The following is a 17,635-nucleotide window of genomic DNA, read 5'->3' on the forward strand; positions in this document are numbered from 1 at the left end:
TTACGTGCGCGCACGCGCACCTTTGCGGAACAACGCGAGAACGAGATGTTTGCGTTCGGCTCGTTCGACAGGGACCTTGTCGGATCAAGGATGTCGATAATCGATACTCTTTGTGACCCCGCATCGGTTGCTCGATTCCAAATAGAAATCGTCGTTAGGCAGGCATTGATTTTTCATTCGCCCGACTGGAAATAGTTCTTAATTACTCCTTAATCGCTGATCGTGCCGACAAGGCTGCAACAATGCGTAACTCGAGACCACCGAGAATGTCGCAGCGACAACGTGCCCCGATATTTTATATAATCGAGCTGCAAGAAATAGCCCGATGGAGGTAGTCTCTTTCCATCGCTTCCGATGACCATACGCGGATAAGCCTCCTCCACCGGAACATCGTAACGGCGCAAGTCGAGCCTAGATATCGCATAAAAATACCCCGGACCGATCTCTATCTCCCCGGCCGTTTCAACGGACCCGATCCATCTTCCCATCCGCGATGCATCCACGTCGGGAGGTTATTAATTTCCTTAAATTCAGTTGGCTGAGTCTCAATAACCGAGACCTGGCTCCGGTATCTATCCCAGGACGTCGGCCAAAATAAATTTAAACATTGGAAAGTCGTTCAAAGACGGACTCCCATCGGTCTTTGTCGCTTACCTCGGCTCGGCCAGGACAAAGTACCGATAGCTCTTCGACGTCCCTTAATCGTGATTACGTCGGACCAGAAGCCGCAACGGAGGCGCCCGTAACAAATTTATTCCCCGCCGAAACACGGTCCTGAGAGGGTCACAGCGAACACAAAGAAAATCTTGGAGGCCCCCTCGAGCGGGAGAGAACCGCCTTCCTGGTTTTCGAAACGCACCACCGAACCAGGGGAGCCAAAGCAAATGGCTCCCATATGCCAACAAAGTATGATAACAAAGGCACGTGATCGCGCATCCGAAATTGCACCGCGTTTGGTAGGTGCATCCCAAAACGCCCCGAATCTATTTAATCTCTCGTTAAACGATGACTCGAATTTCGTCTCTCTAGTCCCAAGATCCTGGAAAATGTTTCGGGTCATCGATGAATTTTCGATCTGGGAGAGTGATTTTTTTTTTCTTCTTCGCGACAAGCTTTGACGGATCGGTCCCGGTATCAGGTTGCACAGGGCCGAGTCTTTGTTCAGTCGATTGCCCGCGTGGTCCAGTTTTATTGATCGGCGTAGAATGGAGCCATCGAAGGGTCGATTTCCCAAATTTGGTCGCGACAGGTCCCCGGTGTACAGCTTTCCATTCCCGATGGAAGCGCGTCATGCCCTCCGAGTAATCCTGGGGTTCTGATACGGAGCAATATATCGCTGATTCCGCCATCGGAAGCCAGCAATCACTCGGAGCGGAGCGGGCAAAGAAAGAATGAAAAGCCTCCGTTTTTATTGCTCGTAAAAGGTCCCCGACGTGGGGTGGCCGGAATTTCGAGCGTCCGAATTTTATCCCCTGGATCGGAGATTTCATCCCCTTGGCAGCCTTTTTCGAAATCCCTCTTGCGCGCAATCGGTGAAAATGCGTCCCTTTCGCGTATAGAAATTATCACCGAGTTGCAGTGCCCCTCGATATCTTTTGCAATATGCATGAATAATTCCGCCACCGATTGCGGCACTTTCGGTCTTTGTTCGCGCGACTATTGTTGCTCGATTGGTCAGGAGGTATTAATCACGTCTCATAAAGAATCCTTCGACGACGACCCCAGGTACGATTTCGTAAGCGCGAGGCCAAAGTGCGAACGACGGAAGACAAGGTAATCGCGAAAATCGTGGAATTGCTCGAAACTATTACCGTGGCAAGTCGCGCAAGAAATCCTAAGAGCGACGTCAAATATATATAAGAGATGTCATCGTGGCTCTTCCAGCGATACCGAAAACTCGGACAAAGTTCCCGGCAACGATCTTTGCACTCGCCCCAGGTGGCGGAAATCGATCGCGGAGTGATGGACGTCGAGCGCATCGAATGGCGTCCGGAAGGGAAAGACGTCATGGAGTTGTCAAAAAGTGACCGCTTGGAGACATTCGGCGCGATCAAATGCGGAGTGGCCCTAGATAGGGGGAGAGTCGTCCTTTGTCCAGGACGAATCCCGGATCGACTCCATCGGACAGGTCTGGAGCCGTTGGCCGGCCGGGCGGAACGTCGATCATCGATCCTTAGAAAAAAAAAAATGATTACTCCCTCGATAATAACCCAGGGCGGAGCGCCAGTATTTACGATCGAGTCTACTTCCTCCGGTCGTAAAGTGCGCCGATCCGATTCGCTGCGTGCACGCGGCCGGAATCGTAGAAATTTGCTTAAGGAAGCGCCGCGACGCCGCCGCCGACAATGGAAAAGGTACGGCTCCTGTTTCCGACCCCAACCTCGAAGCCCGGTGTCACCAGGGGTAGGTGCTTAAGGGCGTTTACGACTTCCTAGGGGGATCCTGGAATTGTGACTGGCTGGAATGATGGGCCAGCCGGTCCCCCGAGGGGACGGAAACCCGGGAAAGCGGAAGCTGCGGGGGAAAAAAATGCGGAAAATTTGTAAACTGGTACCAACCGTCGAAATCGGGTCGAGAGGACGAGGTCGAAGACGTCGACGACGTGGCTGGACGGCACGCGGCCGGAATCGTAGAAATTTGCTTAAGGAAGCGCCGCGACGCCGCCGCCGACAATGGAAAAGGTACGGCTCCTGTTTCCGACCCCAACCTCGAAGCCCGATGTCACCAGGGGTAGGTGCTTAAGGGCGTTTACGACTTCCTAGGGGGATCCTGGAATTGTGACTGACTGCAATGATGGGCCAGCCGGTCCCCCGAGGGGACGGAAACCCGGGAAAGCGGAAGCTGCGGGGAAAAAAAATGCGGAAAATTTGTAAACTGGAGCCAACCGTCGAAATCGGGTCGAGAGGACGAGGTCGAAGACGTCGTCGACGTGGCTGGACGGCAATAGGATCGATTTTGACGAGAGTCGCGATAAGGACGCACTTATTGGTCGAGAGCCTTTCTCTGTTTGCGATTCGCAAATAGAGCCCGTTTCGGAGACAAAGGAGAGCGCACTTTGAGAAGTGCAGTAGAATCGCGGGATAAGGAAAGCGTGACATAAGAGTTCCGTGGAAACGAAAGGGAACGAAGAGAACCGATTGCCGCTCCCCATCGGCAGCCGGCAAATAGATGCTCTCTCTCTGGGTAGTATCGGACGGAAATAAAGAAACGAGGGAAAACGAGATTCCAGCGTGTTTGGATCGGCAATTGGGGGAGGGCATTCGTCATCGACAATCGGTAAATAGAACTCCTCTTATCGGCCGACTGATGCAACGCGGAAATGCGTTTCGTCATTTCTCGAAATAGCGACGCGCGACCGACTAAATAGGCCGCTATTGCTTCGTCCATTTTTCCTGGCAATGCAACGATTTGATCCGACCAAACGACTCCATCGAAACCCTCTCGAATCGGTCTTCTTCCTTGTTCCCCGGACGCATACTCGAATCCGACAGAAATTGAGACATCGAAATACCCTGAACGTCCTCCACCTTGTGTTAGGGCAACAAATTTGTCAATCCCAAGTTCACGATACCGCTTCATCTATGTTTTCGTTCGCGATAAGGATTGCACAACGTCGCCAAAACATGTTTGGTCGAGGTCGTGCAACAAAAATATGAGGCGGACTTCGTTGTTAGGTTAACCCGGCTAAGATAATGGCGGCATCGGTGATAACACGCGCGTCGACGGTTATTTCATAATTAGCCCATTGTTCTTCGGGTTGGGAAAGGTGATTCCGCAGTTTTGACAACATCGACGGGCGAGCTTGCAGTAATCATAATCGTAGAGGGCGATTACCGAGTCCCATCGATGGACCTCAAAGGAACCAAAACGAGAGGCGGAAGAGGCGCGAGGGTTCGAAACAAAGAGATTCGAGTCGGATTGGCTCTACTTAACGACAACATCGAAATAAACCCCTTTGTGTAGTGACCTACATTTCGTGGAGGAGGAGAGGTTATTCATGCCCGCTTTTACGGGTGGAGTGGCGAGCCGCGTCGAGGACCGCCAGGGTGCCAGAAGAGAGCCGAGGAGACGGGAAAAGGAAAAATCGATGAATTAAATGGAAACGCCCTTTTTGTCAATGGCACTCTCCTTCCTCCCGCAGAAAGATCGAAACTATACCGTGGTAACACGAGCGTTTACAAGCGGGAAAAATGTCCGCCGCAAAAAATCGGTATATTACATGTGGTCATGCGATCCGAAGGTATCGCGATTACCGAGGACAAAAAATGGCCCGATGAAAAATCTAAATGATACGTGGTAATCGTGTGACTCCGCGAGTGCGTTAAAATAGGTTTCTTTATCCGGGGGCAAAGTAGAAATTAAAAAATGGAAAGGGTCGAGAAGGGTCCCTAGAGGAAGGACCCTTTGTTCGGTGGGAAGGGGACAGCGGAGATGCAAAACTTTCGAGGGCACTGACCCAAGTTGTCGAGCTATAATCCCGCGACTCCATCTCTGTCTCCATTCCTGGGTCCCAAAGGACCCCTAGATCCCTCTCCCCGGATCCTTCGTCCTTAGTCCTTCGTCCCGGGTTCCCGCAGGAGGAGGGCTCCGTGTATGGTCCTTCGTGCCTACCTTACCAAATGGTGCGTAATACCGAGACACGAAGAAAGGGAAATTGTCCCTGCGGAAAGGACTGACTTTGATGGGCTCGCTTAGGGTTACGTTCCTCCTGCCTCCAGGTAAAAAGACCCACGGTTTGACAAACTGTCAGCCGATGGAAATCCTCAAGAAAATGGCAAGCCGATCGGAGAACGGTACGAGTTCGGAGGCACGGGACGTTATCTTCATAAATCCGGATCTACCGAGCCATTTCCCGCTGTTTTTAAGTTCATTTGCAAGTTATCGCCTTACCGATCGGGCAAACAAAGGAAATATGGCGTCTTCGTTATCGGGAGGCCCAATCGTATTGTTCCATCGAAAGCGGCCGATCGAATTCTTCATCGCCCTCTGCATCTCGGCGTTACGTGCGCGATGAGTTTAAAAAAATCTCTAAGAATTATATTCACTCGCCAGGAGATTCGGTAGGTGGCAATGCATCCTCATTCCCCGGGAGCGAATCCAAGAGAGCCTACCCTTAACCCCGAACCCAACCCCCCCGTAATCGGGTGAAGAAATTTTCTCCTTCGGGCCGATTTTCCTGCTAATAACAAAGGATCCCTCGGATAAGGGAAGGCGAGGTTATTTTCACCGGTCCGGCCGTTTTTCTCCCCGGAGAAAAGCCAACTTCCGTAGCAGCCCCGTCGGTAATTTGGTCCCCGAATAATAAGGGGCCAAGGGTGTAATCCGTATAATTTCTAAGGAAGCCTCGCACCGGCCGAAATTTCTTTCCCTCGGGTTGGCACAATGATCCGGGGTAGCTAATTTTCATTTTTCCCTCGTAACACGTGCCGCCTCACCTCTTCGCGTTATTATAATCCACCCTTCTGGGGGTCGAAGCCGGGTCGAAGCCAGCCCACTAAAGAAGCCGAAACCTCCCCCAGTAACGGAAAATCTTTCTCGCGAGTATTTTTCCTCGTCTTTCGCGCCACCCCATTTCCCAGGTGCGCGTTTCCCTCCCTCCCGTCCATCCCTCTTTCCCGTTCTTCCCCGGAACTCTCTCTCCTCGTCCCTAAATGAGAGAGGGAGTACCTTCTGGTTATTTCACTTGCCCCCTTCTTCCCGTTTGGAGCTGCACCCTTTGTCAGGCTCGTATATACCCCGGGAAATCTACTGCGTGGATTCCTCGCGAGGACTAAAAGTCGGACAGCTTTATTAAAATTTATGCAAATCGACGCGCCGTCCAGACTTTACGGCCTTGCTCGCTCGGTGTACCGAAAATTGCCATTATTATACGTATATATCGTAGGGAATGAAGGGAGCGAGCTCGAGATTTAAAGGAACCGCGAGAGAATGAAAGGAAATTTTGCGTGCGGTCTTTGTATCGAGGTAATTTCATAATTGTCGTATCGAGTCCCTGCACAACCGCGACAGATCACGGAAACACTGATTCGCGTTATATTGAAAGAAATGAGGAGGTGATAGGACATCGCGGGTCGCGACACGGTGACTTCATAAGTTCAGGGAGATTCTGCAAGAGTTTTGCAAAATTCGGCGTTTTGCGACGGAATTGAATTTCGTTTTTTAATTTTATTTACCTACACCAGGAATTTCCTCATAGCGCGGCCGGGATTTTTGTAAATATCGCCAGGTCGGAAGCGATAAGCTCGCAGATATGGGAAATTGGGTTATCGAGTAAAAGCCGGTGGCTGAAAAATGGACGCCTCGTGCCGAGTCCCGGGACGAAAGGTCCTTAATCGAAGTGTCCGATCCTTCGTGTCCTAAAGGCGGTGTCTGGTTTTGGCGACACGCCTCTTCGGTTAATTTCCACGGGGAGCATCCGCGCTCTTTGGAAAAGTCCATCGTGTAGGTTTTCACGGGGACACGGGACGGGAGTCCCGGCCCGAGGAGAGAAAAGGAAAAGAAAAAGGATCCGTCAGACCCTCGCAGGAGGGAGTGGAGGAATTCGAGACCTCTCCCTCGGAAATATCCCTTTTTTGTCCGGAGCTCATCCCAGGGGACGCGTTCCCGGCTCGGAGTGCAAAGTGGGATCCGCTCTCGGAAAACGCAAACGCGAGTATTCCCCGGAATAATAACGCTCGAGTAATCAAAGATTCCACCAAGAGCGCCCGCGTTGAAAAGGAACCTCGCTTAAAACTAGGTGAAGCGTAATAATATCGAAAGTTCGCTCTATTATCGGAGCCGCTCGTTAACAATTGGTAGATTAGCAAAATGGCGAGCAAACAAATGCTCTGGAATTTCTGCCCGGGTGATATATTTCCTATCGAGGGTTCTCCACGAGGACGATAAAAAGCCGCGCGGTGATTCATGCAACGACAACGAGGAACACGCGATGATGCAACGACCCGCCGATATTTTTCTCTCTCGTCGAACTCTCTTTATCCTTAACTCGTGTTTGTAACGTTCACGGTTTACGTATTACGGGGTGGACGTCACGAATTCCGCCGGTCGGACGACCGAATCGTCCAATCGGCGAACAGCGTCGCGAGATTTATGAAAAAAAGTCGCGCCCAACTACCGTGCGCCGATTGGTAATTATCATTCCATCCTCCGCAATGGATATGCATTGACAATTGTGCCCATAATTATGGAAGTGGTCTAAGTCAAAATTGAAAAAAAAAAATGAGTTTATCAGTTATTTCACGCCACATTATTTCAAACGAAATTAATTCAATGTAATTTCGCAACAAAAAATATATGACTTAGACCACTTTCATAATTATGGGCACAATTAGCGTCGAGGTGCTCTGGAAACCGACATTAATCGACCACTCGGCTGATCAACCGGTCTCTTCCAGAGGCGATCGGTCTTCCCTGAAGTCTCTCGAGGTGGCGTCGCGCCGCGCTTTTCCGCACGTATCGATATCGTCATCGCGTCGAATTACGACTTTTTCCCTAGCGACTCATCGATGAAATTTGGCACCTCGAAATGTGTCGTCTAGATCCGACGTGCCGGTGGTCGCGCGAGACCTGTCGAGATTAGTCACTACACGCTAGTGATATTTTTCCACCGGCGAGCAATTAGTCATAGTTTGCACACACAGAGAGCCGAGGTGATAAAAAGTCGACAAGGTTACTCTGAAATCCAGTTCGAACGACATCGGGGGAATCGGTAGAAACGGCCAATTAGAATTCCAGAGGCACGCTTTTCGCAGCCTGCAGGCGACGATAAAGCGGAATAAAAAAGATAAAGACGGTAACCGAGCGCGGTTATCAATCCCGCCCCTCTGTCATCGGTAAACAAGTTTTGCGCGAGTTCTCCGGCGTTAAAAAAAAAATAAAAAAAATAAAAAAATAAGAATCTTTCTGCAAACGGGCTCGGAACGGATGTACCGGGATTAAAAAATAAAACTCGTAAAATACCCGCGTCCAGATAAGGCCCTGCGTGCATATGCGGTAGGACGGCCGGAGCGATTGTCGGATAATCGGGCAAACCGGTAAATCCCATCGGATTGGTCGATGATCCACGGTGACATCACCGAAATCGATGGCCACTCGATAGCGATTTCCACCGGGAATTTATCGCACGCCCGCCGAGGAAATTGCCCCGCACATTGTAATTTCCAATCGACTCTAAAAAAACGTCATTCTTATTAGGGTGGAGGAGAGAGACCGGAGGCAATTTATCCTCCGCTTACGTAGACGGCCCAGCCAGATGGACATTGTCGTAATTACTGGACCGATTGCCGAGTGCCCGATAAAAAATGAATGACAAATGACTTTACTCCTGACATCGCGTTTCTTGCTCGCTCCTTCGATCCTTCCAGGATCGGCATCGATCGGCTGCCCTGGGTCGCCATTGCGTTTTAATTAACGTTTTTTCTCGCGTACCTTGCATCGGGAAATCCGAATCGACCGGGTACTCGTCCGGCGATTTAATTGACCTTTCCTCGCCGGAGCGGAATTTGCCGAATTAAACGTTTATTGTTTAATTATTTTATAGATTCCGCGTCCCCGGAGGTTACGGGTTAAGAGGCATCGTCGAGCGTCCAAACACTTCGGCGGCATTGCGAAACGAATAGGAAGGCAAGAGATATCGGGAGAGCGAGACGAAGGACAATGAAGCTTCAATAATTAAGAAGCAATATCCCCCCGATAACGTGTCATTACTAATTGCCGCTACGACGCAGGACGAATCCCTGATATCGGTCTCCAAGTTGCGATTGCGCTAACTTTTCGAGATTGGTCGATGGGCGAATCCGGTAAAATTCCCTGGGTGCGTTGCGGGGATATAATTGAATTTGAATTTTTTTTTTTAATTACGAGGAGATACCTTAGAGACAGCCTTAGAATAATCAATCTGGGTCAGACCTTCCCCGACGAGCGATTCGCGGGTCGGATTTCCGCGAGCTCGCCGCAAACGCTCGATCTTAACAACCGATCGATAAGGATCGCTTACCGGTGGATCGGGCACACCTGGGTATATCGCGGAGTTGAGGTTAAGTACGCTACGGTGCATTACGGGAGTGCACCTGTGATACCGATGATTCGACGCGACATTACGAGGGACATGCTCCGGCCGATCGGACCAATCGGGACTCGGCTGTCGATATTTCACAATCCCGGCCAAGCATCGGTGACATCGCTTTGTACACTCTGCCCCGCTATTAAATTTCCTTCCAGAGCGCGTTTCCCGATGAAATAGGAATCGTGAGCGTTCTTTAAATAATTACTCCTCGGCGTAACGACGGTCGTTAGCGCGGCACGTAAACGTATCGTAAAATCCGCCAAATCTGCAGTCATCGCGTTTATAATCGCCCGGAGGTTTAGCATCGTTAAACGCATTCCGGAAAACGAGCCATCCAATTACCCATTCAAAGAACTAACCGCCGAGTTATTCGCGGTTTCATAACGCGTATAATAAGTCGTTATTCCTATTTCTGCAGCCTCGCGTACGAATACCCTCGGCGATGATCTCGTACAATTCTCCCAACGATCTCTTTATCCTCCCGACCAGGGAATCCGTTCGGAATGGGATATCGACTCGAACCGACTTAATTCAACTGCATTCCGCCGATGCATTAGCAAGGGTGATTTATTCCCCGGTAACTGACTCCGCGGCGGTTTCGAATTTCCATCTTTCCACCGAGGCCCGCGATCGCGCCGTTTAAGGTGAAGTGAAACCCCCTTCAAATCAGTCGATTCGAATACAACACTTTTTTTTAAGGGTATTAGACCAAAATGTCCGAAACTTTGACACATCCCTCCTGATCATCTAAGAATTTTCCTGACACATTCAAGATTTGGATTTTTAAACCAAATTTTTAATTCAGCCCAGACCAGAACCAAAATGGCGTCGAGCTCTCATATTTCGATCAATATACAAACACCTTAAGGTGAAGTGAAACACGTCGAGGAACTTGCTCGACGACGAGAAAGAAGATTTTTCTAAATGCCTACGTTGCCGACGTTCGTTTTTATATCTACAGCTGTGTCGAATTATATTCGGCATTGTACAAAATGGCGTACTCCACCTGTCGTTTTCGTACAAGAAATATCAAGAAATCGAAGTAAAACTCCCGAAATCCTCTGGATTCATGCTTTCTGGAGCCCTAATTGACTGCAGAGGGACCCCCTGCGCCATCTGTGATTTCCAGGTGAATTAAATTTTCACTCCGCGACCTCGTATTCCCACGGTTTTAGCATAGAAGAACATACAACACTTTTTTTTCCCTTTATCCCGTTGAAATGCAAGTTTATCGATTACCAGAGTATTCTAAATTGTCATACAATTGTCCTGACCCTTTCTTTTCTCATATCAGAGCTTTCGATAATTATATATTGATGGAAATATGAAAGCTCGATGCAATTTGGTTCTGGTCTGGGCTAAATTAAAAAATTTTTTCCAAAAATCCAAATTTTCAATATGTCAGGACAATTCTTAGATGATCAGGAGTGACGTGTCAAAGTTTCGGACAGTTTGGTCGAATACCCTTAAAAAAAAGTGTTGTATTCGAATGGACTGATTTGAAGGGTGTTTCACTTCACCTTAATCGTCCCGAAACGAGGGAGCTGGTCTATTTTGCGCAGGGTCCAAAACCGATAGCGAATTATCGTCTCGCCTTTTTTTTTCCTCACATTTTTCCGCATGACTGGGGTTCAAAGAGCACGAGGAACCGTCGATTCCCTATCGACTCGTAACGATCTCATCGACATCGGAGTCGATCGATCGAGCAGCGGGGAGCAAGGCGGCGACTCGGTGAGTCAGCCAAGACGGCGGAAGACCGGGGGCACGGTTTGCTCCAATTAGGTATGTATCTCGCGTGCTGTTTTGTGCGCCGCTCTGTGCCGACGCCCGGGCACGCGCTCACGCGTGCCTCGCGTCGCCGATATCTCTCGGGCGCACTTAGCGAAAATTAGCATCGCGGCCGCATCGTTACGACGCTTCGCCGAGGTTTCTTCCTCTTCGGAAATCTCAGGGCCTCGGAGCCCGCGGCCGCAGCTGTCGGCTCATTGTTTTCGCAGTTGGGTCGCCATTAAGAGAGATACCGCTGACGTCCGTAAGCTCGGAATTAACGAGATAACCGAGCGGATCGCTCCATCGCGCCTGGGCCCCGTCTTCGGAGGCCGAACTCCCGGAAGGACTCGGAAGGATCGCGGAAGATTAACCCTAATTTTATTTAATTAATTCGGAGGATTGACCGCGCGGGGAGGTACGTAAAATTGGCAATTAGGGCGGCCCGATAACGGACTCGCGGAACAAACCCGAGAAGAAACGATGCGTTGCCCCACCCCCGGTGGAATAATTACCAGAATTATAAAATCCAGAATTAGAACGCTAACTGGAACGACGCATAACGGGATTTACTCCCCGCTCGAAAAAGTCTATCGTCCCGCGTCACGGTACCCCCCTCCTGACGTCATTTCGCGCAATTTTCCGCGTCCAGCGGTCAATGGTGGCGGCGTACCGAGGTTTAGAAATTTCACGGAGATAATTCACCTCGTGGAATTTCGGCCGGAAAAGGGGATCGCCCGGTATCAGCGACGGACAGCGTTGGCACGAGGATGCAAACCGTGGAGGAACTATTGCGGCAATTACCCCGAGCAGAGGAGGTTACGTAAACTAAGAGGTTGGCTCCCCTTAGCGCGACCTCCTCCTCGGCGGAGAGAGGGCGCGGTCCGGGAGGGGGAGGAGAAGCGACGGCGACAGGTATACCAGAAGAAAAGAGAGGGGGCTCGAGAGAGACGGAGGGAAGGAAAACGCAAACGGACCGGCGACGTGCTTCCGCCACTCCTACTTTGGAGCGCAGGAAGAGCGATAAGGCCGGGGAAGGGACGGGAAAGAGAGACCGCGAAAATTTCTACAGGTGAAGAGGAGGATCGGTCGGGAAGTCCAGGTGTCGGAGAGAGAGGGACGCAAGCGGGAGTCGCGGAGGACGGAGAGAGAAGGAAGAGCCACGCTCGGCCGCGTGGCCCCGCGCAGTCTGCGCTCTCGCCGTCCGTCCCGCTGCGTGCCAATCGTGCCGCTTGCGACCGCGCGCGTTGCACGCCGAGGCATCGACGCGGCTCGAGTCGGATGAGAAATTCACGCTTTTTAGCGTTTCACCTTTGGGCCCGGAAAGGAGAGAAAAAAAACCGCGGATGCTGCGGCACTCCTTCTGCATCTCGCCACACGTTTAACCCGACCCGATCTCGACTCGAATTCAATTTTTGGGTGATCTTGGTATTCCAATTTTTTTTTTTTTTCAAAGCACCGGCTCGCAGGATCGCCGAGCAGGGGAGTTCTCGAAGCCTTCCCGGCTCTACGAGGAGCAAAATGCTCGGTCATTGTTGTTCAAGAGGGTACCGCGTTACGCTTTGTTGCTGCCCCCTGAACGCCCTCCACTCCTGGGAAGCCGAAGGAACGAGGGAGTCATTTGCGGAGGGCCTCTCATTTTCTCGATGACGGTTCTTACTTAGACTGACGGGGCCGAAGGGGTTGCGCGAACTCGAAGACAATGCCTGGCCATCGATCGGGGAAAATAAACGAAGAGTAAAGTAACCGAGGGAGTGCCGAAAAGGGAAACGTCGAGGATCGATTTCCGCTTAAAAATCGAGGGACCTCGATGAAATTGCTAATTCGACCGAGCCCGCGAAGGGTTAGGAAATTATAATTGGCACGTGACTTTATCTCGTTATCGAGGAGGAAAACCATGAGAAAGATGAAAAGCTAACAAGTCCCGGCGGGGGGAGAACGGAAATCGTGGTCGGTGGAAAAGAAAAGGGGATCGCCGGAAAGGGAAGAAAATTCCGGGGGAAGGAGCAAAACGTCGAGGAAAGCCCGAAGCCGGTCGGGAAGACCGTTAGTCCGGTCATCTTTTCCGGGGAAAGAGGAAGAGGGCGGGTTCGAGAGAGCGCGCAAAAAGAGTTCGACACGAGAGCGAGCCGAGACGTCGGCGGTTGAAAGAAATCAAGACGAGGAACTCAACAAACGAAACCAGGCAAACAAAGCAATTTTCCACTTCCCTGATTTAGGCACGTGAAGCGGCACGAATCCACTTTCCTTATTGTCCAATTACTTCGGTTTCACCGTAACGAGCCACCATTTACCGATACCACCGTCTTCGCGAGTCCGGGTCGTCCGCGGAACGAGTCGGGCAAAAAGACCCGAGAAAATTGTCACGGAACTTCCTCGGTTGGACCTAGTCGATGCACGTGCACGTAAATGGATTAACGAGAGTACGCCATTCACGGCCACTCGGTCTACCGTAATAATAATTTCGAGCGAATCCGGCAGGCCGAAAAAAAAGAGAAAAAAAAATTGAACCTCGGTGAAGGAGAGAAATCTCTCGAGGACGCGTCAAGTCGGAGCAATTTTGACCTCGTCCACGGGATGTTCCGAATTGGAGAGGACCCGCCTTACTGGGCGAAAAAGGAATTGTACATCGAGAGGGCCCGAGTGTGGTAAGTTTCGGCGAGTGTCAAAACCTACGCCGCGAAGTTTCGAGGGAAAAAGAAACGGAAATAGATATTTCGGTCCACTGGAAACATCGTTCCTTTCTCGGCGCCCTTCCGGGTCGAGGGTGTTTCCCGATGTTTGATCGTCCTGGCGAATCGAATCGCTCGCGTTACATTTATTCCCGGAGTTTCCGGTAGGATGAACCGTCAAATCGCTTCCGGAACGTTTTCCCGTTGCTTTCGCCTGGGATAATGTCGGAAAAGCTCCGAGGAAGGCGCGCCTTGTCCAGGATGAACCTTAACCTTTTTTTTCAGGAAGACCTCCACGATGATATACGGAGCAGCCTTATTTTTTGGGATGCTATATTTCACCGACTGGAAAGCGGTCTGCCAATACATCCCTTACTACAACGGGAAGTTCCAGCGAGGTAACCCACGAAGATATTCCCTCGAACCAGTACGTTAGAACCGCAGAAGTGGTTGAACGACAATTATATGCTCCCTATCCTACTCGATAGTAAAAATTATATTAATATTCCTCCAAGAGCCCCAGCAATGGCTTTGATACATTTACCGGAACACTTCTCGCCTCGAACGGCAAATATGTTGAAATATCAAAATAATAAATTAAATAAAACTGGCCAATAAATCATGTCCAGGTTCTTGTTAGCGATCAGCGATGGCGTCGATAAAGGAAAAAAAATCGCCCGAACAGGGACTCGAACCCTGGACCCTCAGATTAAAAGTCTGATGCTCTACCGACTGAGCTATCCGGGCATGTGGAATTCCCATCTATAGTGATACACTTCCCTAAACGACATTATGCCAAAAACTTGAATCGACCAAATTTGCGTGACCAGATTTCCCCGATAATCTCCAGAGGTGTAAAGAATTCGTAGCAACGGTCGATAATATTTTAAAAAAATTAATTAGAAAAATTGCCCCGGTCTGATAATTATTACTAATCACTAGTTTGATCCCTCGTCGCGTATGTTCCTTCCTGAAATTTGAATTTTCCATTCTAATCGTCTCGAAGAATTTCTGTCCCCGGAGCCGCTCGGCGCGGTTGCTACACGACTGCCGGAGGTCTTCGACCTCCTGGCTCGCTAGAATATTAACGCACTTTTCTGACCGAATGTAGACCGAGGTTATTAGCTTGTCCAGAGCTAATGAAACTATTATTTCAAGTCCACAGGCCGAGCCGCGTGTTCCTGGCAAGCTAATTACAAAATCATTTCCAAAATTAGCTTCATCTTACGTTACGCGGCCAGCCCGAGCTAAATTCAAACATTGTTGGCAGCGGTGCACGAGGGACCGCGTACACGTCTTCATAAAAATATAATAAACAGCATAAATATGTCGAAAATTAGAGAATTAACAGACCCCCTCCTCGAGGACTTTCGTCGTCGGAGTCGCGATCGAATCATCGAGATATCGGGCAAACATGGAAAGCGATTCCGAAAACACCTGACACGTTCACACAATGGTTTACCCCGAGCAAACAAAAAAATTCCCCCGAACAATGAGCCTCTCGGCGTTCCAACCACGAGTCCTTGAGCCATATTAAGGTGGCGATAAGAACGGCAACCCCACGATAGGACATTGAGAGTTCTTCCTTCGACCAACGACCCTCCAGGTGAGGGAAGGAAGGAGAGTCGAAGAAGGAGCGGAGCGGTTTTCTCTCCCCCCGAGGAAAGCTAGGCAACCCTTCATCCTCTATTACCATTACCATTTATCTCTCGTCTTCATCCGCCATTACCGTTACCATTTATCTGGGGTATCCGCGTCCTCCATTACCGCTCGCCTCCTCCGATACGGAGAGTCCTCCGGAATTTCGAGTCTCCGAGGAGGCACCGGCTACGACCACCTAGGAAATTCCTCCAACATTTCCAGTTAACCGAGTAGTTCCTCCAGGAGGAACAAACGATAACTGCAGTACCGCCCGAGTAGTTGGCCTTTGCAAAAAATCGCCCCTTCAGGGCGGTTAAAAATGCTTTGCAAAGGTCGGCGAGGAATCGTCTCCTGGAACGTCGAGGCCAGGAAAGGTACCAACGAGGACCACTTGGAAGATCGTTCCGTTTGCGGTTGATCGAGCTCCCGCAGGGATTATCGGAGACGGCCGAATTGTTTAACGGCGATTAAGGTGAAGCGAAACACGTCGAGGAACTTGAACAACGTTGATAAAGAAGATCTTTCTAAATGCCTACGTTGCCGACGTTCATTTTTATATTGACAGCTGGGTCGAATTATATTGAATATTGTACCAAATGGTATACTCCACCTGTCGTTTTCGTACAATAATTATAAAGAAATCTAAGTAAAAGTCCAGAAATCCTCTGGATTCATGCTTTCTGGGGCCCTAATTCACTGCAGAGGGACCCCCTGCGCCATCTGTGATTTCCAGGCCAATTAAATCTTCACTCCGAGACCTCGTATTCCCATCGTTTTAGCATAGAAGCGCATACAACACTTTTTTTGCCTTTGTCCCATTCAAATGCGAGTTTATCGATTACCAGAGTGTTCTAAATTGTCGTAAAATCGTCCTGACCCTTTCGATTATCATATCAGAGCCTTCGATAATTGTATATTGATCGAAATATCAGAGCTCGACGCCATTTTGGTTCTGGCCTGGGCTGAATTAAAAAATTTTGTTTAAAAATCCAAATCTTGAATGTGTCAGGACAATTCTTAGATGATCAGGACGGATGTGTCAAGGTTTCGGACAGTTTGGTCTAATACCCTTAAAAAAAAGTTTTGTATTCGAATCGACTGATTTGAAGGGTGTTTAACTTCACCTTAAAGGGTTTACCGAAGGGGCAGGAAATAAGATGGACGAATTTCGGAATTTAGCCCGTTGGAGTAAGAAACGTTGGGAATAACCGCAAGGCTGACCGGCCGGGGAGGCGGAAGGAACAGGGGACTCTCATCGGGTTTGGCAGAGCGAGGATAAACACTTCGGAAATAGAAGCCATCGGCCTGAATTCGCCCGTCCACTCTCGTCGTCTCGAAGTGGAAGAATCGAAGCGATATCCATCTCGATATCGCCCCTCGAATCCCACCTCTCGGCCGAAGTCGATTCGCCCTGCCGACGGCGGAGGGGAACCGTTTATCCGCGGATTCCGCACCACTCGCGGAATTTCCGTCGGTGAAAACCGAGAAAGACCCCGTCGAGGAAGCGGGGATTTCTCGCTGGCGAGGCCGATTCCCCGGTATTGTGCCAAAATTAACGAGACGAAACGATAAACCTTTCGGCCCCTTCCCCGAAGACCCGTTGAAACCCCGGAATCGTCCTCTCGGTCCCCGAGCTCGTTTAACGCGGATTCGACTTGCTGACGTCAGCGAGAGGAAAGGGTTGATCCCCGGATCCCCCGTTTCCGGCGAAATTTCACGGGAAGGCGGAAAAATCGGCTTCGTCAGGGGAACATCCTCGAGAGCGAGATTTCCCGGAAAGTTCATACCCGGTTGACGTTAAGACCGACGGATACGAGGGAACTTCGGGTCGACCCGAGAACGAATTTTTAAGGTGAAGTGAAACCCCCTTCGAATCAGTCGATTCGAGTACAACACTTTTTTTTAAGGGTATTAGACCAAACTGCCCGAAACTTTGACACATCACTCCTGATCATCTAAGACATCCTGACACATTGAAAATTTGGATTTTTCAAACAAATTTTTTAACTCAGTCCAGACCAGAACCAAAATGGTGTGGAGCTCTTATATTTCGATCGATATACAATTATCGAAGGCTCTGATATGAGAATCGAAAGGGTCAGGACAATTTTACGACAATTTAGAACACTCTGGTAATCGATAAACTCGCATTTGAACGGGACAAAGGCAAAAAAAGTGTTGTATGCGCTTCTATGCTAAAACGATGGGAATACGAGGTCTCGAAGTGAAGATTTAATTCACCTGGAAATCACAGATTGCGCAGGGGGTCCCTCTGCAGTCAATTAGGGCCCCAGAAAGCATGAATCCAGAGGATTTCTGGAGTTTTACTTCGATTTCTTAAATAATTATTGTACGAAAACGACAGGTGGAATATACCATTTGGTACAATACCCAATATAATTCGACCCAGCTGTCAATATAAAAACCAACGTCGGCAACGTAGGCATTTAAAAAAATCTTCTTTATCGACGTAGATCAAGTTCCTCGACGT

The 17,635-nt window shown here is 49.7% G+C and overlaps 2 protein-coding genes and 1 non-coding gene across 4 annotated transcripts in view; 1 reads left to right on the plus strand and 2 right to left on the minus strand.

Moving 5' to 3' along the window:
* LOC105697584 (sestrin homolog) overlaps positions 1–17,635 on the minus strand; it is a 59,014-nt gene that overhangs the window by 24,434 nt on the left and 16,945 nt on the right. The gene's annotated exons all lie outside the window — the stretch shown is intronic.
* LOC105697588 (cytochrome b-c1 complex subunit 10) lies at positions 13,368–14,105 on the plus strand. Its single transcript, XM_012421030.1, has 2 exons — positions 13,368–13,479; positions 13,789–14,105. Exons 1-2 carry the CDS (start codon positions 13,409–13,411, stop codon positions 13,937–13,939), a joined length of 222 nt encoding a protein of 73 aa, XP_012276453.1. The 5' UTR covers positions 13,368–13,408; the 3' UTR covers positions 13,940–14,105.
* Trnak-uuu lies at positions 14,178–14,250 on the minus strand. Its single transcript has one exon. It is a non-coding gene; the product is annotated as a tRNA-Lys (tRNA).

Source organism: Orussus abietinus, unplaced genomic scaffold (assembly GCF_000612105.2).
Source record: "Orussus abietinus isolate OABI.00-Male unplaced genomic scaffold, Oabi_2.0 scaffold39, whole genome shotgun sequence".
NCBI classification, from domain to species: domain Eukaryota; kingdom Metazoa; phylum Arthropoda; class Insecta; order Hymenoptera; family Orussidae; genus Orussus; species Orussus abietinus.

Coding starts and splice junctions, on each gene's coding strand:
- LOC105697588 (XM_012421030.1), top strand. CDS start 13,409: ATGTTCCGAATTGGAGAGGACCCGCCTTACTGGGCGAAAAAGGAATTG. Junction 13,480..13,788: donor ATCGAGAGGGCCCGAGTGTG/GTAAGTTTCGGC, acceptor CTTTTTTTTCAG/GAAGACCTCCACGATGATAT.